Source organism: Bubalus bubalis, chromosome 17, assembly GCF_019923935.1.
Source record: "Bubalus bubalis isolate 160015118507 breed Murrah chromosome 17, NDDB_SH_1, whole genome shotgun sequence".
Classification (NCBI taxonomy): Eukaryota; Metazoa; Chordata; class Mammalia; order Artiodactyla; family Bovidae; genus Bubalus; species Bubalus bubalis.
In genome coordinates this window covers 10,618,066-10,637,967 of record NC_059173.1, presented here as the reverse complement: position 1 = coordinate 10,637,967, position 19,902 = coordinate 10,618,066, and the positions used below count along the sequence as shown (strand labels likewise).

At 44.8% G+C, this 19,902-nt stretch overlaps 1 protein-coding gene across 7 annotated transcripts; it reads right to left on the bottom strand.

Annotated features, from left to right (window-relative positions):
• TRAFD1 (TRAF-type zinc finger domain containing 1) lies at window positions 1-19,497 on the bottom strand. 7 transcript variants are annotated; one of them, XM_044930089.2, is made up of 13 exons: window positions 19,341-19,493; window positions 18,201-18,343; window positions 16,182-16,240; window positions 11,991-12,126; window positions 11,825-11,878; window positions 9,107-9,509; window positions 7,854-8,060; window positions 5,508-5,584; window positions 3,853-4,083; window positions 2,693-2,813; window positions 1,727-2,066; window positions 1,109-1,181; window positions 1-882 (listed from the first exon to the last, which is right to left on the bottom strand). In XM_044930089.2, exons 3-13 carry the CDS (start codon window positions 16,226-16,228, stop codon window positions 826-828), a joined length of 1,746 nt encoding a protein of 581 aa, XP_044786024.1. In that variant the 5' UTR covers window positions 16,229-16,240; window positions 18,201-18,343; window positions 19,341-19,493; the 3' UTR covers window positions 1-825. The 7 variants fall into 7 exon arrangements, with proteins under 7 accessions (XP_044786024.1, XP_044786023.1, XP_044786020.1 ...); XM_044930088.2 differs by lacking the exon at window positions 18,201-18,343 and having other exon boundaries at window positions 19,341-19,497; XM_044930085.2 differs by lacking the exons at window positions 18,201-18,343; window positions 19,341-19,493 and adding an exon at window positions 18,124-18,146.
• Between the last annotated feature and the right edge of the window lie 405 nt (window positions 19,498-19,902).

The window sequence follows — 19,902 nt, the reverse complement described above, 5'->3', positions numbered from 1 at the left end:
TGAACTCCAAGTACAAAGTTTATTACAAGGATGTTAATAATAACAGTAATAGTAAAATAAAAAGAGGGGAGGGGGCTCTGATTCTTGGTTTTCAGAGCCAAACATGAGTTTAGGCTTCAGTCCTGATTAAGGCAGAACCCAGCACGGCTCTGGAGGGCACAGGGAGCCCCTGGCCTTCTCCATCAGAAGGCAGTGAAGACAAAGCAGCCGTGCTCCCCTCAGAAACAGAAGGCAGTGATGCCAAATGCCAAAGCAGCAGATTAAAACAAAGCCTGTAGTCCACGCACCTGAGACTCCTCCAAAAGCCTTGTTCCTAACGCATATTACAGCTGGCCTGAACACTTGAGCCAAGCTCCTCCATGCACCCTAGAGCCTAAATTCTAGAGTGGGGATGGGCAGGACACACGAGAGGTTACCCCCAAGGTCCCAAATTCAGGCCACCACAGGAAGAGCATCACCTCACTGGTGGGACCAGCTTTCCAGAACCTTCCCTCTTTCCCACCAGGACCCCACAGCACCATGAAGCGACGGTGACAGTATGTCAAAAGATGAAGCCCTGGTGGGGCGAGGGGCCCTAATGTACACTTCTGTGCTGTCAAAGGCAGCAGCTAAAGCTGAAACATTCTCAACAGCCTCCCTGCCAACCCTCCCTCAAACCCCTAAACTCCCACAGCACAATCTCAAAAGACACAAAATGGCCATAACCTAGAAAACGTTAAAATCTGAAAGGTTGCCCCTGCCCACAGAGCCCGAGGGGCAGGGCTGCACCATGACAAGTCGTGCGGAGAAGATGGAACCAGCGCGCGAGTTCTCTATGGACGCTTGTTACTCCTCCTCCTCCTCTGCATCCCCAGCTCCCTGCTGCTTGGGGGTTTTTGCCTGCTGGACAACAGAACACAAACGAGGTTTATGCAGACAGAAAGAAAGCAACAGTCCTCCTGAAGAGTGCCAGAAGTGCCAGGCTTCTATGGAGCCTCCTCCTCAGGAGCCAGAGCGCAGTCCTTCAGCCACCATCAGCCTGAGGCCCCACAGCTTCTCTGACTTCAAGAACCACACCAGCCCACCCACCGGAGTCCTCACTGAGCTTTACGGGCTGGATCCCACTCACCTTTGCAGTTCTGCTACGGTAGCTGGCAGCTGTGGGGGTGACCCGGGGGTTCCTGCCACCTTCACTCCTACTGCTGAAAGAGAAGGATTGGAAACTCATTCCTGAGATGCCCCTGAGCCAAAGTCAGGAAACTCAGGACAGAAACAGCTGGAGCCAGACAAAAGCAGCTCTCCAGAAGATAAAACCAATGAATAAAAAAACCACAGAGGGACTTTCTTGGTGGCTCTGTGGTATAGAAGTTGCCTACCAATGCAGGAAGACGCGGGTTCTATCCCTGGTCCAGGAAGATCCCACGTGCCTCAGACCAACCAAGCCAGTGCACCACAACTACCAAGCCTGGGAGACACAACCACTGAGCCCACGCGCCTAGAGCTTGTGCTCCTTTTACAGGAGACGCCACTGCAGTGAGAAGCCCATGCACCTCAACTAGAGAATGGTGCCTGCTCACTGCAACTAGAGAAATGCCTGTGCAGCAGTGAAGACCCAGCACAGCCAGAAATAAATAAAAAACCACACAGAGCAAAAGGACATTATGAATCAGGCCACGATACAAGTAAAATCCACACTTCCATTCTCCTGAGCTACCCCCAAGCTCTCCTCCCAAGCAATGTTTCTTACCTTGCTCCATATCTCCCTGAAGGCCCACGGGGGAAAGAGGGCACAAGGTTTTCTGGGTAGAGACTCCGAGCAGGGTAAGCTGCTGGGACATGGCCAGGAGCCAGAGCCCCGCTATGGCTGTTTCGATTGCACCCCCGGACACCCTGGCTGTCTAAGTTGTTGAGCTTCAGAGCGCGAGGAGGGCTCGGCTGGCACCCAGGCCTGGGGCCTGATGTGGATGTAGACAGGCGGTTAGGAGGAGCTGTCGTATTGTTAGGGGGTCGGCTAGAGGGGAGAGGGTAGGTGGGCCCTTTAGCCATTTCCTGCTTGAGATCATTCATGTAACCAGAAGACAGGTCTCCTGAGAAGAGAAAAGAGCACTAGCTTCAGGGCAAAGGCTGCTCTTGGTGCTGGATTCGAGGCAAGAACAAAAGAGCCTGGGTAAAAGATGACCGCCTCGCCCCTAAAGGATGCTGAAACCCATGTCTGCAGGACAGGGTTGAGAACATCCATCCATACCATACACTTACCACCTAAGTCCTCACTAACTAGTCAACAACGGCGCATAAGCAAACTTTGACAAACCACTTCTAACTGGCTTTGGGTTTCTAATAGTGACTGGGTTTCAAAAACAGTTTACTTGCCTAGTCTCGAGACTGTAAGAATACTAAGGATAATTCTGATCACCCTACTCTAGGTGAGCATATTTCAACTAGAAGCAGGGGCCCAGGGCAGCCACGGTGAGGTGTGAAAATTACCTCCCAGTCATCCACTAAGTGTACCGACAGGGACTGGCAGCTGAATAAGCATTGATGCTAAGCATATCTCATGGCTGTCCCCAAAGCAGCCGAGTCTAACCCGGGACCACAACTAGCCCCAAGGGAGTCCTCAGTCAGCTCGTACTGCACTTGCTGATTTGGTGTGCAGGCGAACCCCGTTAAGAGTAGCTGATGAGAAGTGCAGCCTCAGCGCAGCCCTGGCCCATACCCTGGTGTCGGACACGCCTCTTGGGCAGTTCTGGTGAGGTCTCTCGAGGCTGGAGATCCTGGCTAGGGATTCCCTCCGACACGTGATTGTTTGCTGTGGCTGGGCGTTGGTCACACTGGTCCTAACAAGAAAAACCAGACTTAGTACCCAGTCATTCCTATGAGACGAAGCCCTGAGAGGAAAGGAACACCAGGCTGGCGGTAAACACCTGATGGTGGGTAGGAGGGTGGCCGCGTGGTATCGATGGGACAGGATGACTTTGACAACCACCGAGAGGAAGGGCCTGGGAGCAAGAGGAAGCAATCTGAAGCAGAGCAATCGTTCCTACTAGCACTGACTGATCAGGAAGATTAGGAAGCACTCTCTGGTCTGTGCAAGGATGAGGGAAGGGCAGATCCTGGGAGCCCAGAAAGGTCTGCCTACATTTTGACCAGAGTACTGGCACCGCTGCTTATTTTGTGGTCTCCCCTAGGAGACAACAAGCAGTTAACTTATCTACTGCTTGATCCAAAGGCACAAATGCTTATTTCAGAAATGAAATGTGTGGTGTTCTAGCAATAGCTCTATGGCATCAATTACAGAAATGCCTCTGAAATACCTTCAGTGTTCACTCCCATAACAAACAAGACTGGGCAGAAAACATATCTTCCACTAAGACGCTGGAATCCCAGACTGTGAAAGCTGAAAAAGGACTTCAGATCATCCAGTCTAATTCCCTCATTCACAGGCATCCCCTGTGAGGGGCTGGGACCCACCAGAGGCCAACCATAAGGGCAAAGCTAGAATCAGATTCCAGATTCCTGGAATGCAAGATACAAATGCCATCCAAACAGGAAGAACACACATGGTCAAAAGCAGAAACTGTTAGGGACCTCAGGGAAACTCCTTAACCCTCTGGCCTCCATACCTGCTTACCTGGAGTCCTGGCTCCTGGAGCTGCAGCTCGTGATACAATGGTTTCCACTGCCAGAAGGCAGGTAAAGTCCAAAGGCCTGAGGTACTGTGTATCTCAGCTCACAAAACAGGACACGGCCAGTAGCCAGATCAGGTATGCATGCAACTTCAAGGCCAGAGAGGCATTCTCCGCTCTGAAAGCCTCAGGTTCACTCCCAGAGGATCAAGGGGACAAGAGAAGTGCCCGGGTCCTCGGGGACTCTCACCTGGTGATGGAACAGCACCTCCTCTTCCAGCTGGACCCCACAGAATTCACACGGGATGACAACACTGTCCTCCACGGGAGGAGAGCTGCTGAGACCCATCAAAGACTCAAACTGGTCACCTGCAGACTGCCGCATCAGCTTCTGGAAGATAACATCAGGGTCCTCCACCCCTCGGGGCGAAGTGCTGCCCACACTGAGCGGAGGTAAGGCACATGAAGGGTTACAGCTTGTCTGTCTCAAAAAACACAGGTTAAAACAAACAAACAAACAAAAAAAAACAGAAGTTAAGGAACAAACTAAATTCTGAAAATATTTTCAGGAAGTCACAACATTTTCATAATGCTTAATAAATATTTGGGGAAAGGACTAAAAAGGGTCAGGGGAACACAGATGAAACACTCACTCTGCTTTTACTTTAAACATTTCTGTACTGTTTTAATTTTTTAAGTGTGTTTTTATGTGATTATTCTCTCTAAATTAATTTGAAAAGCTTCAAGATTCTTTCCACAGACATACAGTAAGAGAGGCCCATATATTCTTTGTTATCTCTGTGAATGGATTTTCTTATGTTACTCCCAAACCAAATACTAGATGTATTCAAATGCTGTATTGTTCCACATATGGGAGAATGCTTGTTCCACCCAGAGCACAGGGACCACTTAACTAGCCATGGAAGTACCAGACTAGGTCAAACCAAATCAGAAAGTAAGAATGTTGACAGGGAAAGGTGCTCCCTCCCCCACTGGAGCCGCTCTTCCAGCACAAAGGTTATTCTCTAATCCTTCCTAAAGGGCACAGGAACTTTCAGTCATTCAAAAACTACCTGACACCTTTCATACACGGCGTATTAAGAGATTCAGAAACCAAGAAAACCCAGAACCTGTCCTCTATGAACTCCAGCTAGTGGTACAGACCAGCAGGGGGTCAGCCGGCCACCCCACGGGGGGAGGGTGACAGGCTGAGAGAGACATGGGCACAGGACGTCTGGGGAGCACGCAGACGGGACCTCTGGCCTAGCTGTCAGAGCACTCCCCAGGGTATTTTCTTGAGAGTCGTGTCTGAACCAAGTCTGTGAGCGAGGGGTCTGTGTGGCTGGGTGTGTTAAGCAGACAGGGGTAAAAGGCCACACATGTCCAGGCAGAAAAAGTACAGTGCAAAACAGAGCCCTGGCCCGCCCAGGAACTGCAGGGACTTCAGCAGGGCTCCTGTAAATCAAACGTGGCATGAGATGAGAGCTGATTACAAGACGGTCTCAAGAGACGTACAGTATCTCCACAGGATGGAGGCAGCAACTGGGCCTGCTGGCGTGAACGTTACTTTGCCCAGAGAGAATGAGGCCGAATTCTCACACCCACATGTGAGTCACACACAATTACTACTGGATTTTCCCTGGCAGTTCAGCAGTTAGGACTCCGTGCTTTCGCTAGCGGCCAAGGGTGCCAATTCAATCCCTAGTTGGGGAACTAAGATTCCACATGCTGTGCAGCACAGCCCAAAAAACCAAAATACTAAAAAAAAGAAAAAAAAACACAGTTGCTCCTCTCATCACAAGAGTTTTATCAGTTTGCTCAAGATTTCACGTGTTCTGCAACACCAATATGGCCTGCACACGTTCTTCCTTAAAGCTTAAAGCCCTCAAGTAACTCACAACCCACCTGATGGTCAATCAGCAGTTCCTCTGGGTAGAGCTCCTCACAAAATTCACAAGGCAACATGGTCTCGTCAACTGCACCTAGGGATCAGGCCACACAGACTCAAAGTGAAAACCACACTCGATTCAACCTTTTATACCCCTTAGGAGGGGTGGACAGGAAAATTTTATTTCCTTAAAACTATTAAATATGAAGACAAAATATATTTTCAGACCCAAACAGAGTTTTTATAATCAACAGATACTTGCAGTACAACTTATAATGTACCTCAGGAAGAAATGTATCCTAAAAGGAAATTTGAAGAAACAAGGAAGCAGGGGTGAGCAAAGAAAATGGTGAACACGTAATACACAAAATGATAAATATGAGTGTATAAACAATAAGACTGTACATCAGGGTGTTAAAAGGAGAACAACAGAGAGCACTAACACCCATCAGTGGCATTTAAGTCATAAAGGGATGATCCACATTCTAAGCTTACCGTGTTAACCGAGAGAAGTGTGAGGAGGTGGACTAAATTAAGACTTTATTAAGTTAAATCAGTATGTTGAAATTTCCAGGGCAACTACTACAAGAGAATATAAATTCCAAACCATTCATTCATGCAGGATCTGGAAAGATCTGACATGAGTGAATGAAACATGCAAACAAAGAAAAAAGTCAATAAAGCAATCCAAGAAATGACCAAGAAAGAAGAAAGTAAACTACACTGAATCCAGAGTCTTCAATTTGTCACAACTATGCTGTTAAAATTTTACTTTCTTCACCAATCTAAATGCTCAGGTCTGAGCCCTGGTTGGGGAACTAAGATCCCACACACCATGCAGCTTGGCCAAAGAAAAAGAAAGACTCAAACAAATATCTGGATCCAGGACCAATTCCTATTCTCTCTAAATCAACAAAATGTTCAAAGTTAACCCTACTGTCTTAAGGTCATTATTCTTACAGTGACATGAAGAAAAACCACAACTGAGAGCTGCCTAATTTTCAGGTCCCTAAAATCTTACAAGTTGAGCATTTTAAATATGACATGCCTTTCTCAAACGTATTGTTCTCTAAACAAGAGACCCAAAGGGTGATTCACTGCTCATAATCCAACTTTTATTTTTAAAAACTTAGTTTTAACCCAATGACACTAAAAAAAAAAAAAAAAAGAACTGGTTTTAAATGGGGGTGGGGGGACCAAAGTTCTCTACAGGTGAAGGACAACTAATAAATACAGAACAGAGGAGAAAGATACAAAAATTACCATTTTACAACTGCCATAATACTTGATTCAAGCAAGAAACATCAATAAATACTAAAACTGCTGGATAAGATTATGAGTATCCTGTTCCCCAGCAATCTAGAAACAGCATCCTACACACAGCTAATATGAAGCAAAAAGGCTACCTGCACAATGGAGATACCTGACAGACTCCACTCTAACAAACAGGACAAACTGACATCTTGAGAAAGACACAGCATGGCCAGTACAGCACTCCTGCCAAAACTGTACCATGAACTTACACATGGGAAAATAGTCAGACACATCTTAACTGAGAAAGAAGGAGTCTACAAAACAGCAGGCCTGGACTCTTCAAAAATGCCAAAAGAAAGAAAAGAGGAGGAGGGGAGCTTCCCCAGTGGTACAGTGGCTAAGAATTCACCTATCAGTACGGGGGACACAGGTTTGATCCCTGGTCCAGGCAGACCCCACGTGCGGCTGAGCAACTAAACCTGTGCACCACAACTACTGAAGCCACGCCCAGGAGGAGCTCCCGCTGTGAGAAGCCCACACGCCACCACCACAGAGCAGCCCGGCTCGCTGCAACTCGAGACAGCCCACACAGCAACAAGGACCCAGCACAGCCAAAAATAAATAAATCTTTTTAAAAAGAGGGAGAGGGTAGGAAACCAAACTAAAAGAACCTAGGCAGAACTAAATGTATAATGCATAATCCTGGATTTCAAAAACAAAATTAAAAAGCTCTAAAGGACACTATGTATAAGTAAGGAACTTTCCTGAAAGTGATATTTGTATTGTGTTCACATGGGAGAATGCCCTTGTTCTAAAGAAATACATCTTAAGACCATTTAGGGATAAAATGTTATGTCGGCAACTTATTCTCAAATGGCTCAGGGGGAAATAAATATAAAGATAAGTGGAAAGACTAAAATTGATGAATATAAATGAGGGGCATATATTAATAGATAGTCACTGTACTTACTATTCTTGACAATTTTTTAAAAAGAGTTGAGAAAAGCAAATAAATGAAATTAAAAACAAATTCTATCTCATGAAAAACTTGCAATCTTATATGAACTGTGACAAAGAGACAGAGGCTAGTGGAGAAAAAACAAACACACCCCTGATGTCATTCAGAGCGCTGGGACCTTCACGGGACTGGTCTGCCTCATATATGACCCTCCAGAAGTCCTGCTCTGCCAAGGTGGGGGCCTGGCCTTCATTCTGCAGACTTAGGGCCAACATGAAGTCCAAATTTGCACTGTCTTCACCACGCTCTTTGGGGGTCTGCCGGCTTCTATTCCTTTCCTGCCTTTCTTGTTCTTCCACTGAGGTGGGGAAAAAAAAGACAACAACTAGTATTTAAGAAATGTGAGATATGCTGCCATCCCTTAGTTCAAGCCCAGGCCTAGCAAATATTCAAGGTTTTCAGGAATCTGTGCAGGAACAAAAGAGGCCCAGCCCTACAGCGCTCACAGGAATCCAAACATTAAGACTGCCATGATAAAAGGCTCAATCATTATTCTAATTGTTTCACTAGTAAGTAATATGAATGAGCTGTAACTATGAAACAGGCACTGTGCTAAGCATTTTACATGTATTTTCTATTCAGACAGTAAAAAGTCTGACTGTAATGTAGGAGACCAGGGTTCAATCCCTGGGTCGGGAAGATTCCCTGGAAAAGGGCATGGCAACCCACTCCAGTATTCTTGCCTGGAAAATCCCATGGACCAAGGAACCGGTGGGCTACAGTCCATAGGATCAAGAGTCTGACACAACTAAGCGACTTACACACTTTTGCATGATAGCAGAATGGTTTAAAGTATGGGGTCAGACAGCCTGAATTCAAACCCCAGCTCTAACACTTACCTACCCTCAGAAAACTATTGTGAGAACTAAATGAATTAATATAAGTAAAGAAAGTGAAGTCGCTCAGTTGTGTCCGACTCTTTGCAACCCCCTGGACTGTAGCCTACCAGGCTCCTCCGTCCATGGGATTCTCCAGGCAAGAATACTGGAGTGGGTTGCCATTTCCTTCTCCAGGGGATCTTCCCGACCCAGGGATCGAACTCGGGCCTCCCGCATTCCAGGCGGACGCTTTAACCGCTGAGCCGCCAGAGAAGCCCGGTAAAGCACTCTGTAAATGCCTTTAGGCACACAAGGCTACACTAGTAATGTCACCTATGAACAGCAGTCACCCAACAATAATCCAATAGCAAAGATCCAAAAGCAAACTTTCTATAGGAAACTTAAGTATTCTTCCTCATGTTACAGTCAGGTTTCTAGAATTAAGATCTATCTGGTTCCAAAGCCCTGTTCCCATTTGCCCAGATCCTGATACCATTCCAGGTTTCTACTCCCAGACACAACTCACATAGATTATTCTGAATTGGAAACTGGGCTGTCATGCTCCTTTGGTTGGTGGTTCTACTTTGGAAAAGGTCTGATTCAAAGGCTCTCAGGGGCCTTCGAGGGAGTCTCATGGGTGGGTCCAGAGCCTCAATCTGTCTGAGCTGGGACGCAATCCAGATCCTATCTGGACCCCAAGATTCATCATACGCATTAGGTGGCATGGCAGCCTCGACTCTCTTTTCCTCCACATCTCTCCCACACACTTCAGGGTGAGTCTTCAGATCTTTCACCAGGACATTGCGCCCACAGGTGCCACATAACTCCGTCCGGGCACCACAGTAATCTTCATGGTCCTTTAGTTTGAGAACAGAAAGTTCCAGATCACAGTGCTGGCAAAGGGCAAGCCGTAGAGGACACTCAGTCTCCTGCAAAACAGAATAATGAGGCAGTTAATATTCCTAAGAGAGGTCATGCTGTCGCATAGGGCAAGGAAAGCAAAAAGTATTTACAAAAATATTCTCTTCCAACCCTAGCTTTGCCTGCCATGGTTTTCTATATTTAAAAGTCACAGCTTCCCTCTTTGTCCTGCCACCAGATTCTACAAAGGGAAAGAAAATCTTATGAGGAAACTATTCACTACTTACAGCCACCCTGTCATCTTGTGTATACATTACAAAGGAACCCAAAATCAGCCAGCCAAGTCCAGGGGCAAACAGCAAAAGTAGAGCAATTCCCATATGCTTGTCAGAGCCCCCCCAGACCAATTTCCCCTTACTGCTGCTGCTGCTGCTGCTAAGCCGCTTCAGTCGTGTCCGACTCTGTGCAACCCCACAGACGGCAGCCCACCAGGCTCCCCCGTCCCTGGGATTCTCCAAGCAAGAACACTGGAGTAGGTTGCCATTTCCATCTCCAATGCATGAAAGTGAAAAGTGAAAGTGAAGTCGCTCAGTCGTGTCCAACTCTGTGTGACCCCATGGACTGCAGCCCACCAGGCTCCTCCGTCCATGGGATTTTCCAGGCAAGAGTACTGGAGTGGGGTGCCATTGCCTTCTTCCCCTTACTACTCTAAGTACCAGGCAATGAGGAAAAGTGACTGTCCTTTAGAAAGACACTGACTTTTCTAATCTGCACGTTTGTATATAGCACTGGCTTTATTTTTTGTTCTCTTTAAAATATTTATTTATTCATTTATTTATTTGGCTACGCCAGGTCTTTGTTGCCACACACAGGATCTTTAGCTGCTGCATATGGGATCTAGTTCCCTGACCAGGGATCGAACCTGGGCACCCTACACTGGGAGTGGAGTCTTAGCCACTGGACCACCAGGAAAGTCACAATATTACCTTTAAACTAACCAAATAGATCAAGAATCATCAACAAAGGGACTTCCTGGCCTAATAAAGTGTAGGTCAAATGCTTAGAAAAAGCAATGAAAGAGTGCCAAATTATTTATAAGATGTTTATCTCTGAGCTTTGGGGTCTTGAAGTAGTTGTTTTTATATTTTCCAAATTTTCTACATTGACTATGAATCACCTTTCAAAATTATAAATTAATAAGTTAGTAGCTTTTTTCAGGTACATAGAATGAAATGCACAAATCATAAGTACATACCTTAATGAATTTTTACATATATATATACACACTCCTGCATGACCACCAACTAAACAGTTGTTGGGATTTATTAGTTGGTGAATACGTTTATGTTCATTCAAAATATATACATATACACATACACACACACACACATACACATATATATGGACTTCCCTGGTGGCTCAGATGGTAAAGCGTCTGCCTGCAATTCAGGAGACATGGGTTTGATCTCTGGGTCGGGAAGATCCCCTGGAGAAGGAAATGGCAACCCACTCCAGTATTCTTGCCTGGAGAATCCCATGGACAGAGGAGCCTGGTGGGCTACAGTCCATGGCGTTGCAAAGTCACAACTGAGTGACTTCACGTACACACATATATATAGGGCTTCCCTGGTGGTCAGGTGGTGGAGAATCCCCCTGCCAATGCAGAGGACACAGATTCGATCCCTGGTCCAGGAAGATCCCAAGTACCTTAAGGCGACTGAGCCAATGGGCCGCAACTACTGAAGCGGCACGTCCTAGAGTCTATGCTCCAAAAGAGACGCCCCAGCAGTAAGGAGCCTGCACGCCACAAGAGAGCAGCTCCCACTCACCACAACTAGAGAAAGCCAAAGTGCAGCAACAAAGACCCAGCACAGCCAAAAATTAATTAAAAAAAAAAACAAAAAAACCACACTTATCCAACTATGCCCAATTTTATCTCAACTAGAGACCAAATGATACCATGTTCTCTCTTGTCAAATGCTGAGAATTTGTTTGGGTGCAAACAGCATGTCACCCAAGCGATCAAGACGTCAAAATGGAATTAGAAGATGGAAGGCAGGCTGTGTGCTAAAGAGGCTGTACCACACTGGCCATCCCAGGCTTGGTTTGGCATTCGGTGAGCCTGCCAACAGTCAAACCCCAGCAGGAAGGTCTCGGTTCCAAAGGCTCTGAGGCTTGAGCCTGAGGCACAGCAGCCGTGCAGTCAGATCTGGCAGCAGACAGTCGAAGTCTCAAGTAGGCTCAAACAGGCTTTGAGAGGCAGTGTGCCTGGCGCTGGCGGAGAACAAAGACTCCACAAGACGCTTTCTGCTCTGCAGGCGGCTCTGTAATCTCAACAGGACTGGCCCCATGGCAATTCCCTTCACGGTACAGGGAAACCAACCTCGTGCTTCTTTAGCTGCCTTTTCTCCAACTTCTTGTTACACTTGCAGGTCACCTAGGGTAAGAAGCAAGAATCAGTAAATGGGCTTTGTGACAACACGCTCGCTTGCTGTTACGCAACAGCAAGTCTACTCCGCTTCTGAACATCTGAGTGCGTGGTGGTTCACCTGACAATGTTCTGTAGCCATGTGCGTCTCCATGTCACATTTGGGAAATGGTTCCTTGCAGACAGGACACACACCAATGTTCCTTTGACAGTGGATCTCATGGATGGTAAAGTTAAACACAGGAATTTCTTTTTTGCTACAGAAATAGATCAAAGAAAAAGGCAAGAATTACTGACATCTATGCCCAGAGGAATCACAGGGAAATCTGTCTGGTCCAGTCTTCAGACTCCATTACTTCTCTTTAGTGAGGACCTAACAAATAAGCTCTGTGACTGTTACTGCCCCTGCTTTCCAAGAATTAACTCCTGAAGGTTTTCAGTCTTTCATGCAACACTGAGTTCTCAGTGCTGTGCACAACCTCTAAAAGCTCAGCCTCACTTTCTAGATGTCAGAGTTCATCACAACCAACAACATGAAGTCAGATGCCACGAGGAGCTAGCTGAGCTAGGCTTTTCCAAAACCATCCATGCTCCAAAGCACAACGATCCACTCCAAGATTATTTTTTAAAAATAAATTAAAAAAATATATATCTACCATTTACTTTCAGTCTCAGCTACCTTTAATCACATTAGATTTTATGCCACTAAAGTCAAACCAAAAAGGGCAGATGCCAGCTTTGCAACAGTCAGTGGGGAAGGGATCCCGCCCCCTTTATGTCTCACATGTCTTTCAAAGCAGGCTGGACATGAACTGGGAACAAGCTCTCTGGTTGGTATAAACTTTACTGCAGAAATGTACCAAAAGGAATCCTGAATCCCTTCCCCCAGAGCACACATACACTCAAACTAGAGGCACATAACATTCAAAGGCCTTCCCTTTACTCATTCGGTTATGACCATTAGAAATCTCCAATTTCATTCTAACTAAAGGAAACATTAAAAGAATGTATCTGTAAGTATGTCACCTAGGATAAATTTTCTGAAAACAAAACACTGAACAGGATAAATACAAACAGTTACACAACAAATCTGTAAGAACCTGTTTCACCTCTGAGGCTGAACTACAGAGACCTTCTCCCACATCAAGGTGCAGATTGTTTCTCTTTTATAGTTTTCATCTTCAGACATAGTCTAAGAAACATTTCAAAGTAGGATGACAGGTGTGCCTCCTGCTAGTCATACTCCCAATCTGAAAGACTGAGACACCAAAAAAAAAATGTAAATTCACTTCATCCAAAGGCAGAACCATCAAGGCATGTACCTTGATGTCACTTGTACCCTAGTCATCGACGCAGCTCTCAAAACAAAACTGGAAGGGGATGCAGAGTAACAATCAAGTGTAAGAGATGGGAAGAAAACTCAGATGGGTAAGAGGGAAACTACCAATGCTTTGACACCCTCAACGTCCCCTATTTTACCAAAATTCCCAGCTTTCCAAGAAAATTGTCAGTTTTAAATTAATTCAGCTTAAGTTTTTCAAAACTGAAGAATATTAAAATATATAGTGGAAGGAGCTATAAATCAAAGTTATCATCTAAATCTATTAAACTAACAAATATTAAAATTAGTAAATCCTACTATTAAAGATGTTATGAAACTAGTACTCTTAACAGATTGCTGGTGGTAGTATAAAACCACTGCTTTTAAACAGTCTAAAACTGCATTTCTATTTCTAGGACCATTAGCAGTTAAAGTGCGTTTAATAAAACAAAGACCCTGTCATTAAATTACTTGTTAAAGACCAGTAATTCCACTCTTGGGATTATGAAGATTTTCATTAGTATCATAAAACGGTAAAAAACTGAAAACCATTAAAAATACCTAAACTATAAGGCAACAGTTAAATACTGTATACCAACAAAGCGCAGAAGCAAAGCCATATCCTGATTGCAAATCCTGTGTGCACAGATGCCACGAAAAATTAAAGCTAGCAATTACCTCTTACAGTGCTGAGAGTCTAGATTCTTTTTTCGTAATTTTGACAACAATTTTCTTTCAACAGCCAAAGTCAAGAAAATAAATGTCTGGTCTTTACAGGGCTCTTCAGGACAATCTACTGACACAGAGCATTCATTCTACATGTATAATGCCACTAAAAACTTTAGGATTAAAAAATATTAAGGACCATGACATAAAGAAGCAAGAATCAAAAGCAGTTGTCAGGTAAGATCACAGAGCATTTACAATGTCACCTTTTGGGAAACCTTGAAAGAAGATAAAAGACAATTGCAGTAATTACACAAAATGGTTGCCTGATGGTTACTTTTTTTAAAATTTAGCTGCCAAGGTAGTTCCACCAAAGTTCTAAAGAGAGACAAAATACTAATATACTTGCCTCCTACCTACCAATAAAATTAAGATGTAAATGAGAACACATTCAATTCTAGATAAAACTGCTAAAAGCCCCAAGGAAGAACTAGCCAAGTTAGAGATGAAATTTCATTTCCCAAGGTTTCCAGAAAATGGAAATTTTATTTTCCAAGGTTTCCAGAAAAATCCCCAGCAGGCTTCCAAATGACATAGAACCATGCAAAAATAAGAAGTCAAAGTCTTCCAGCACTGAAGCTTCTGTTTTTGAGACTCAAACTCTCCCATCAACAGACAAAACAATAAGAAAACTGGTAACATGCAAAAAAAAAAAAACCACCTTCACTCACAACAAACTATTCTTTTTCCTGGCCCAGGAGGTTTAACTGCAGCGCATACTCTGATGAGCACCTTAACTTTTCTTAGGGAACAACAGGAATATGGCTCTAAAGACAGAAATTTTTAAAACCTGGAATTTAAATAGGGCTACTTAGATGGGAGGATTGTACTGGCTTGGTCAGGTTTCCATGCTAATCTGCCTTTTTTCTCTAAATTGCTTTGGCTTTGAATAACTTTGTTTTCACTAGCTTTCCATTAACTTACCCTTTCTTTTTAAAAAAAAAAAGTCCCTTAGCATAGGGACATTTATATACTGTCTTAGGTTTGAGATTCCTTCAAAATGTAGTGGACTGAAAAAACAAGAATCTCTTAACTGATGTTAAAGCCAATATGCCTGTTTCTTTCTAAAAACACAATGTTTTCTTATGATTATTTGCATAATTGATTATTACACTTGCATCAGAAACTGTACACATAAAACCTAAACAGAGCTAAAAGAGTTTTTTTAAAAGGTGAGAGGGACAGTGGCACAGTACCAAAAAAATACCCTATAAGGCAAGACATCCTCACAGAAATAAAATCTTAATTTCATGCAGGGAAAGAATATTGCGACCAGCAGTGACTCTGATTGTATCCTAATGCTGCCGAGAAGCTGAGGAGAAAGCAAAAGGCAATTAAAAAAAAAAAGAAAGAAAAAACTTTATCAGGCTCATTTTTCAACAGCCTCTCCTACCACAATTTGGTAAATTAAATATAGCACAGGTAGTTCTGCTTTGCTTTTTTCTTTTACTTTCAGTAAGGGAACTTGGATATCCCTAAAATGCCAAGTTCTTGAGAAAGTCCAACCAGAAATCAGCTGATTACAAGCTGCACTCCTAAGTTTCATTTCAGCAGAAAAAGAGTTGCTCTTTCTTGTCACTCGTGTCAGTTAAAAACACGAATATAAGGAAGCTTGACATTCAAGTCTGCACCCAGTCCTTCTACTAACAGTTCTGGAATCATGCAGGACTGCTGAAAGACTTTGACTCAAGTTTTTTTTTTAAGCAATGGAACATTCTTTCAGTAAAATCCTTTACAAAAACAGCTGAGCTGTTCTGTTGTACACACAGAGCCAAGTGCACACCAAACCACGATCCCCTTCAACCTCAAGACAGCCGCTGCAACCACTCAGGGAGGGCCTTGCAACACACTTTGAAAAACACTGCTCTAGTCCAAACATTTCATTATATTTTTATTATCTTTAAAAAACATATGATATTTTTCAGGAAGACAAAAAACAAATTCCTGAACCTATAGGTCAGAAAAGTGAGGATTCAAAGGAGTCAAGTGACTTGCCAAAAGTCATTAACTAATTCACGGTAGGAACCAGACTCCTAACTCCCATCTCCATCCCATCAGTCTTGTCACTGCTCTATGCTACCTAAACCAATCACCTTGTGGAATTTCTAAAACAAGCAATTTTATCCAAAATGGTTTAAAAAAACTTTAATCCCATATATTTGCATGACATGTTATATGTCATGGCTCCAATTTTAACCTGCCAACTACTAAACCAACTGTTTACAGAACTGTCCTCATTCCAATAATATTTCTTCGATTTCTTACCAATTGTCACACAGTCGAGTGTCCTGGTCATTTAGAAATTCAGCCATCTTGAGCTGTTCCTAAAAAAACAACAAAGGAAGAAGTAGGATCTTTCCATTTCATTTTTGTTTTAAGAATGACCACACACACACACACACAAACACACACAACAGTGCACAGAAAATGTCACCAAAGCCAGTTCATTTCATTTAATATGCAACAAACTTGGGTCTGATTATTTTCATTTTAAAATAACTTGACTTGCAGGGCTTCCCTGGTGGTTTAGTGGTAAAGAATCCACCTGCCAATGAGGGAGACACGGGTTCGATCCCCAGTCTGGGAAGATCCCACGCGCCGGAGCAATTAAGCCCTTGTGCCACAACTACTGAGCTTGTATTCTAGAGCCCGGGAACAGCAACAAGAGAAGCCACACAGTGAGAAGCCCGCACACCACAACTCAAGAGTGCCCCCGCTCTCTGCCAACTAGAGCAAAGCCCACAGAGCAGTGAAGACCCAGAACAGCCAAAAATAAACAATTAACAACAAAAAATAAAAACAATTTGACTTGCAAAAACAGCACAAAGAACTCCCACATCTCTCTCACCCAGGACATCATAAATAACAATAGTAAAATTACCAAAGGGCAGGAAACTAACACTAATACAATACTAACAACTAATCTACAATTAGTTAATTTCATAAATCATGCACTAATACCCTTTCTTGGGTTCAGGATGCAATCCAGAGTCAAATATTGCATTTATTTGTTACTTCTCCTTAATCATCTTTGATCAGGGATATTTTTTCAGTTACTCTTTTTTTTTTTTTTTTTTTGACCGAGCAGCATGCAGGATCTTAGTTCCCCAACTAGGGACCAAACCCTCAAATCCATGCCTCCTGTAGTGGAAGAACAGAGCCCTAACCACTAGACTGCCAGCAATTCCTTTAGTCTTTCATCCTGCATGACCTTGTTAAATGTACTGGCTAGTTATTTTGTAGAATATCCTTCAAGTTGAATTTATTTGATGTTTTCCTGTGCTTAATACATTTTTGACAAAAATACCACAGAAGTGATGTTGTGCTCATCTCAGGGCATTATATCAGAAACCACATGATGTCAACAGTCATTATTACAGATGATGCTAACTTTGATCACTTCATTGAAATAGTGTCTGCCAGATTTTGCCACTATGAAGTCTTTGCTTCTTTCTAAACAAGATGTTAATGCAGAAAGCAAAGTTTTGGCAACTTTAATACCAGTATTTACAATACTCAGATTACCCCTTTCCGTGACGCAAAAATGGTCTAAAATACTGCCTTAGTAGGGTTCTTGAACGGTTTACACCTTTCCAAACTAACACTTTTCAAAACACCTACTCGTTCATTCAACATAATTAAGACCGTGTGCCACTTGTACCCTAGTCCTAACAATACAAAATAACAAAATACATTGTCCAATCTCTAACACAACAACAATTTAGTGATAGGGGAAAATAAGCAAAGAAACTGAGGAGTATTTTGATGTTAAATTTAAGTAGACAAGTGGAGACTGAATGAAAGGAATCTACTCTAGATAAGGGTGGTCAGGGAAGACATTTCTGAGGACATGACATATTTTAAAAAAAGACCTGAAGCACAAGGATCCATCCATGCAGAGGAAGATAAGAGGATGGAATAGAGAAAAACCCACTCAGGCACTGGGCCTAACAGGCAATGAGAGAAAGTACAGGTAGATCCGGAAGAGCATAATGAAAAAGGAGAATGATTCAAGCCCTTATCTTGTAGGACAGAAAAGAATACTGGATTATTTTCCAGGTTCAGTGATAAAACCACAGAAGAGTTTTAAACTAGGCAGTGACAAGATTAACGACATCCACTCTGATGTGATGTAAACTAGTGACAGGAAGCACCTATGAAAATAAACCATGTTCCCAAAAGGGGTAAGCCTAGTAACTTTTCTTACGGCCGTCTGACTGATCCTAGGCATGCTGTATTCCATCCCACCAAAGCCAGGGTCAGAGCCTCTTAAGAGTCAAGTACCCGGTTCTCTAGCTTCAAGAGGGTTGAGGCGGCACGCAGGGCTCGGAGTTGGTCCCCTCTGAGGGCCAATTCTGCTTCTGCCGTTCAGGAGATGTGTGATTTAACCTCTCTGGGCCTTCGGATTCCTCACGCAGAAAGGGTCACTGGGAGGAGTAAAGGAGCGAATGCATGGAAGCGCTTTGGTAGAGTAAGTTTCTTTTAAACCTTAGAAGGAAGCCCCTCTTAGGCGAAGGCCAGGACTCCCAGGACTTCCCTGTGCCCGAGATGGGTGGGGACACCACCGCAGGGTCCACACCCCAGAAGGCAGTTTCCCGAGGGGGAGGGGTGATACCAGATGGGGAGTGGAGAGGGCACCAGAGCTACGCCAATCGTAACGGACGTTTACCGGCTGTTTACTGATGGCTCAGTTGGTAAAGAATCTGCCTGCAGTGCAGGTAGACCCGGGTTCGATCCCTGTGTTGGATAGATCCCCTGGAGAAGGAAATACTGGAGAAACCCACTCCAGTATTCTTGCCTGGAGAATCCCATGGACATAGGGGCCTGGTGGGCTGCAGTCCATGGGGTCTCAAAGAGTCGGCACGACTGAGTGACTAACCCCACTGATGGCTAAACGCTTTTACATGGACAATCTTTTCATCCAGACCACAATCCTAAGTAGTGAAAAAGTCATCACCCCCATTTCAGAGACCGCCCAAGAGGAAATCCGGGGAAGACAGCTGCTGCACGGTTCTGAGTCGGGGCCTCGAACCCGGGTCCGTCCGCTAACAGCCCACGCCAGGCCACCCGCGGCCCCCTCTCAGGTTAGCCGCTCGGGACTCCGGCCCCGCCCCGCCCCGCCCCGCCCGGGGCGCGGTGCCCACCGCGCGCTCCGAACTACGGCCGACTCCCAGCCCCGCGGGGCCAAGGCCTGGAAGGGGCGGTACCGCCGGGAGCTGTCGAGGCTCCGCTTAAGAGGAGCAAGGGCTGCCTTTCCCACTGGCCAAGACAGACTCTGCGACGCGGGCATCTTTTTTTTTTTTTTTTTTACGAGAAATCCCGCGATCCCAGGGGCCCACAAAAGCCCACCCTCGGGATGCCGGCCTCCTCCCGAAACTGGAGGCCGCAGGAGGTTCCCCACACGCTGGCCACCGCTTCTCTCACCTGGGACGAGAAGAGACACGCCAAGCCAATCCGCTAAGCCGCAGACACTGAGCCTCTACGGTGAGCCCCCGCGACTGAACAACGGCCCCCGAAGCCGCCTCACCACTTCCGACCGTCACGGAGGAGCGCGCGCATTGGCCAGGAGCGGACCCGACTCTCTGTCCATTGGACGGCACCGTTGTCGTTCTCAGAGCCCCTCCTTCTGCGTGCCGATTGGCTCCGCAGGTCTCCGCGGGGGCGTGTTCCTAGGAGTCCCAACCTCTGCACATCTGGAAGGAGCAGCAGAGACCTGAGCTGTGAGCCTAGATCTAAGACCCTGCAGTTCTTCCTGACACATGCTAATAATATTTGCATGAATAAACTCTGTACAAACATTACTAATATTCCTTATATATCAAGATAACTAACGGCATTTGTTCTCTTGTCATGGGCCATTAATACTTATTAGTCATTCTTGTTGCTATTATAATGCCCTCGTGCCAAGACATCTGCAAGGCTCTGCCCATATTTGAGCACTTGGCTCTTTACAGAGTGGAAGAGCGAGTGCATGACAGGCAGGTTT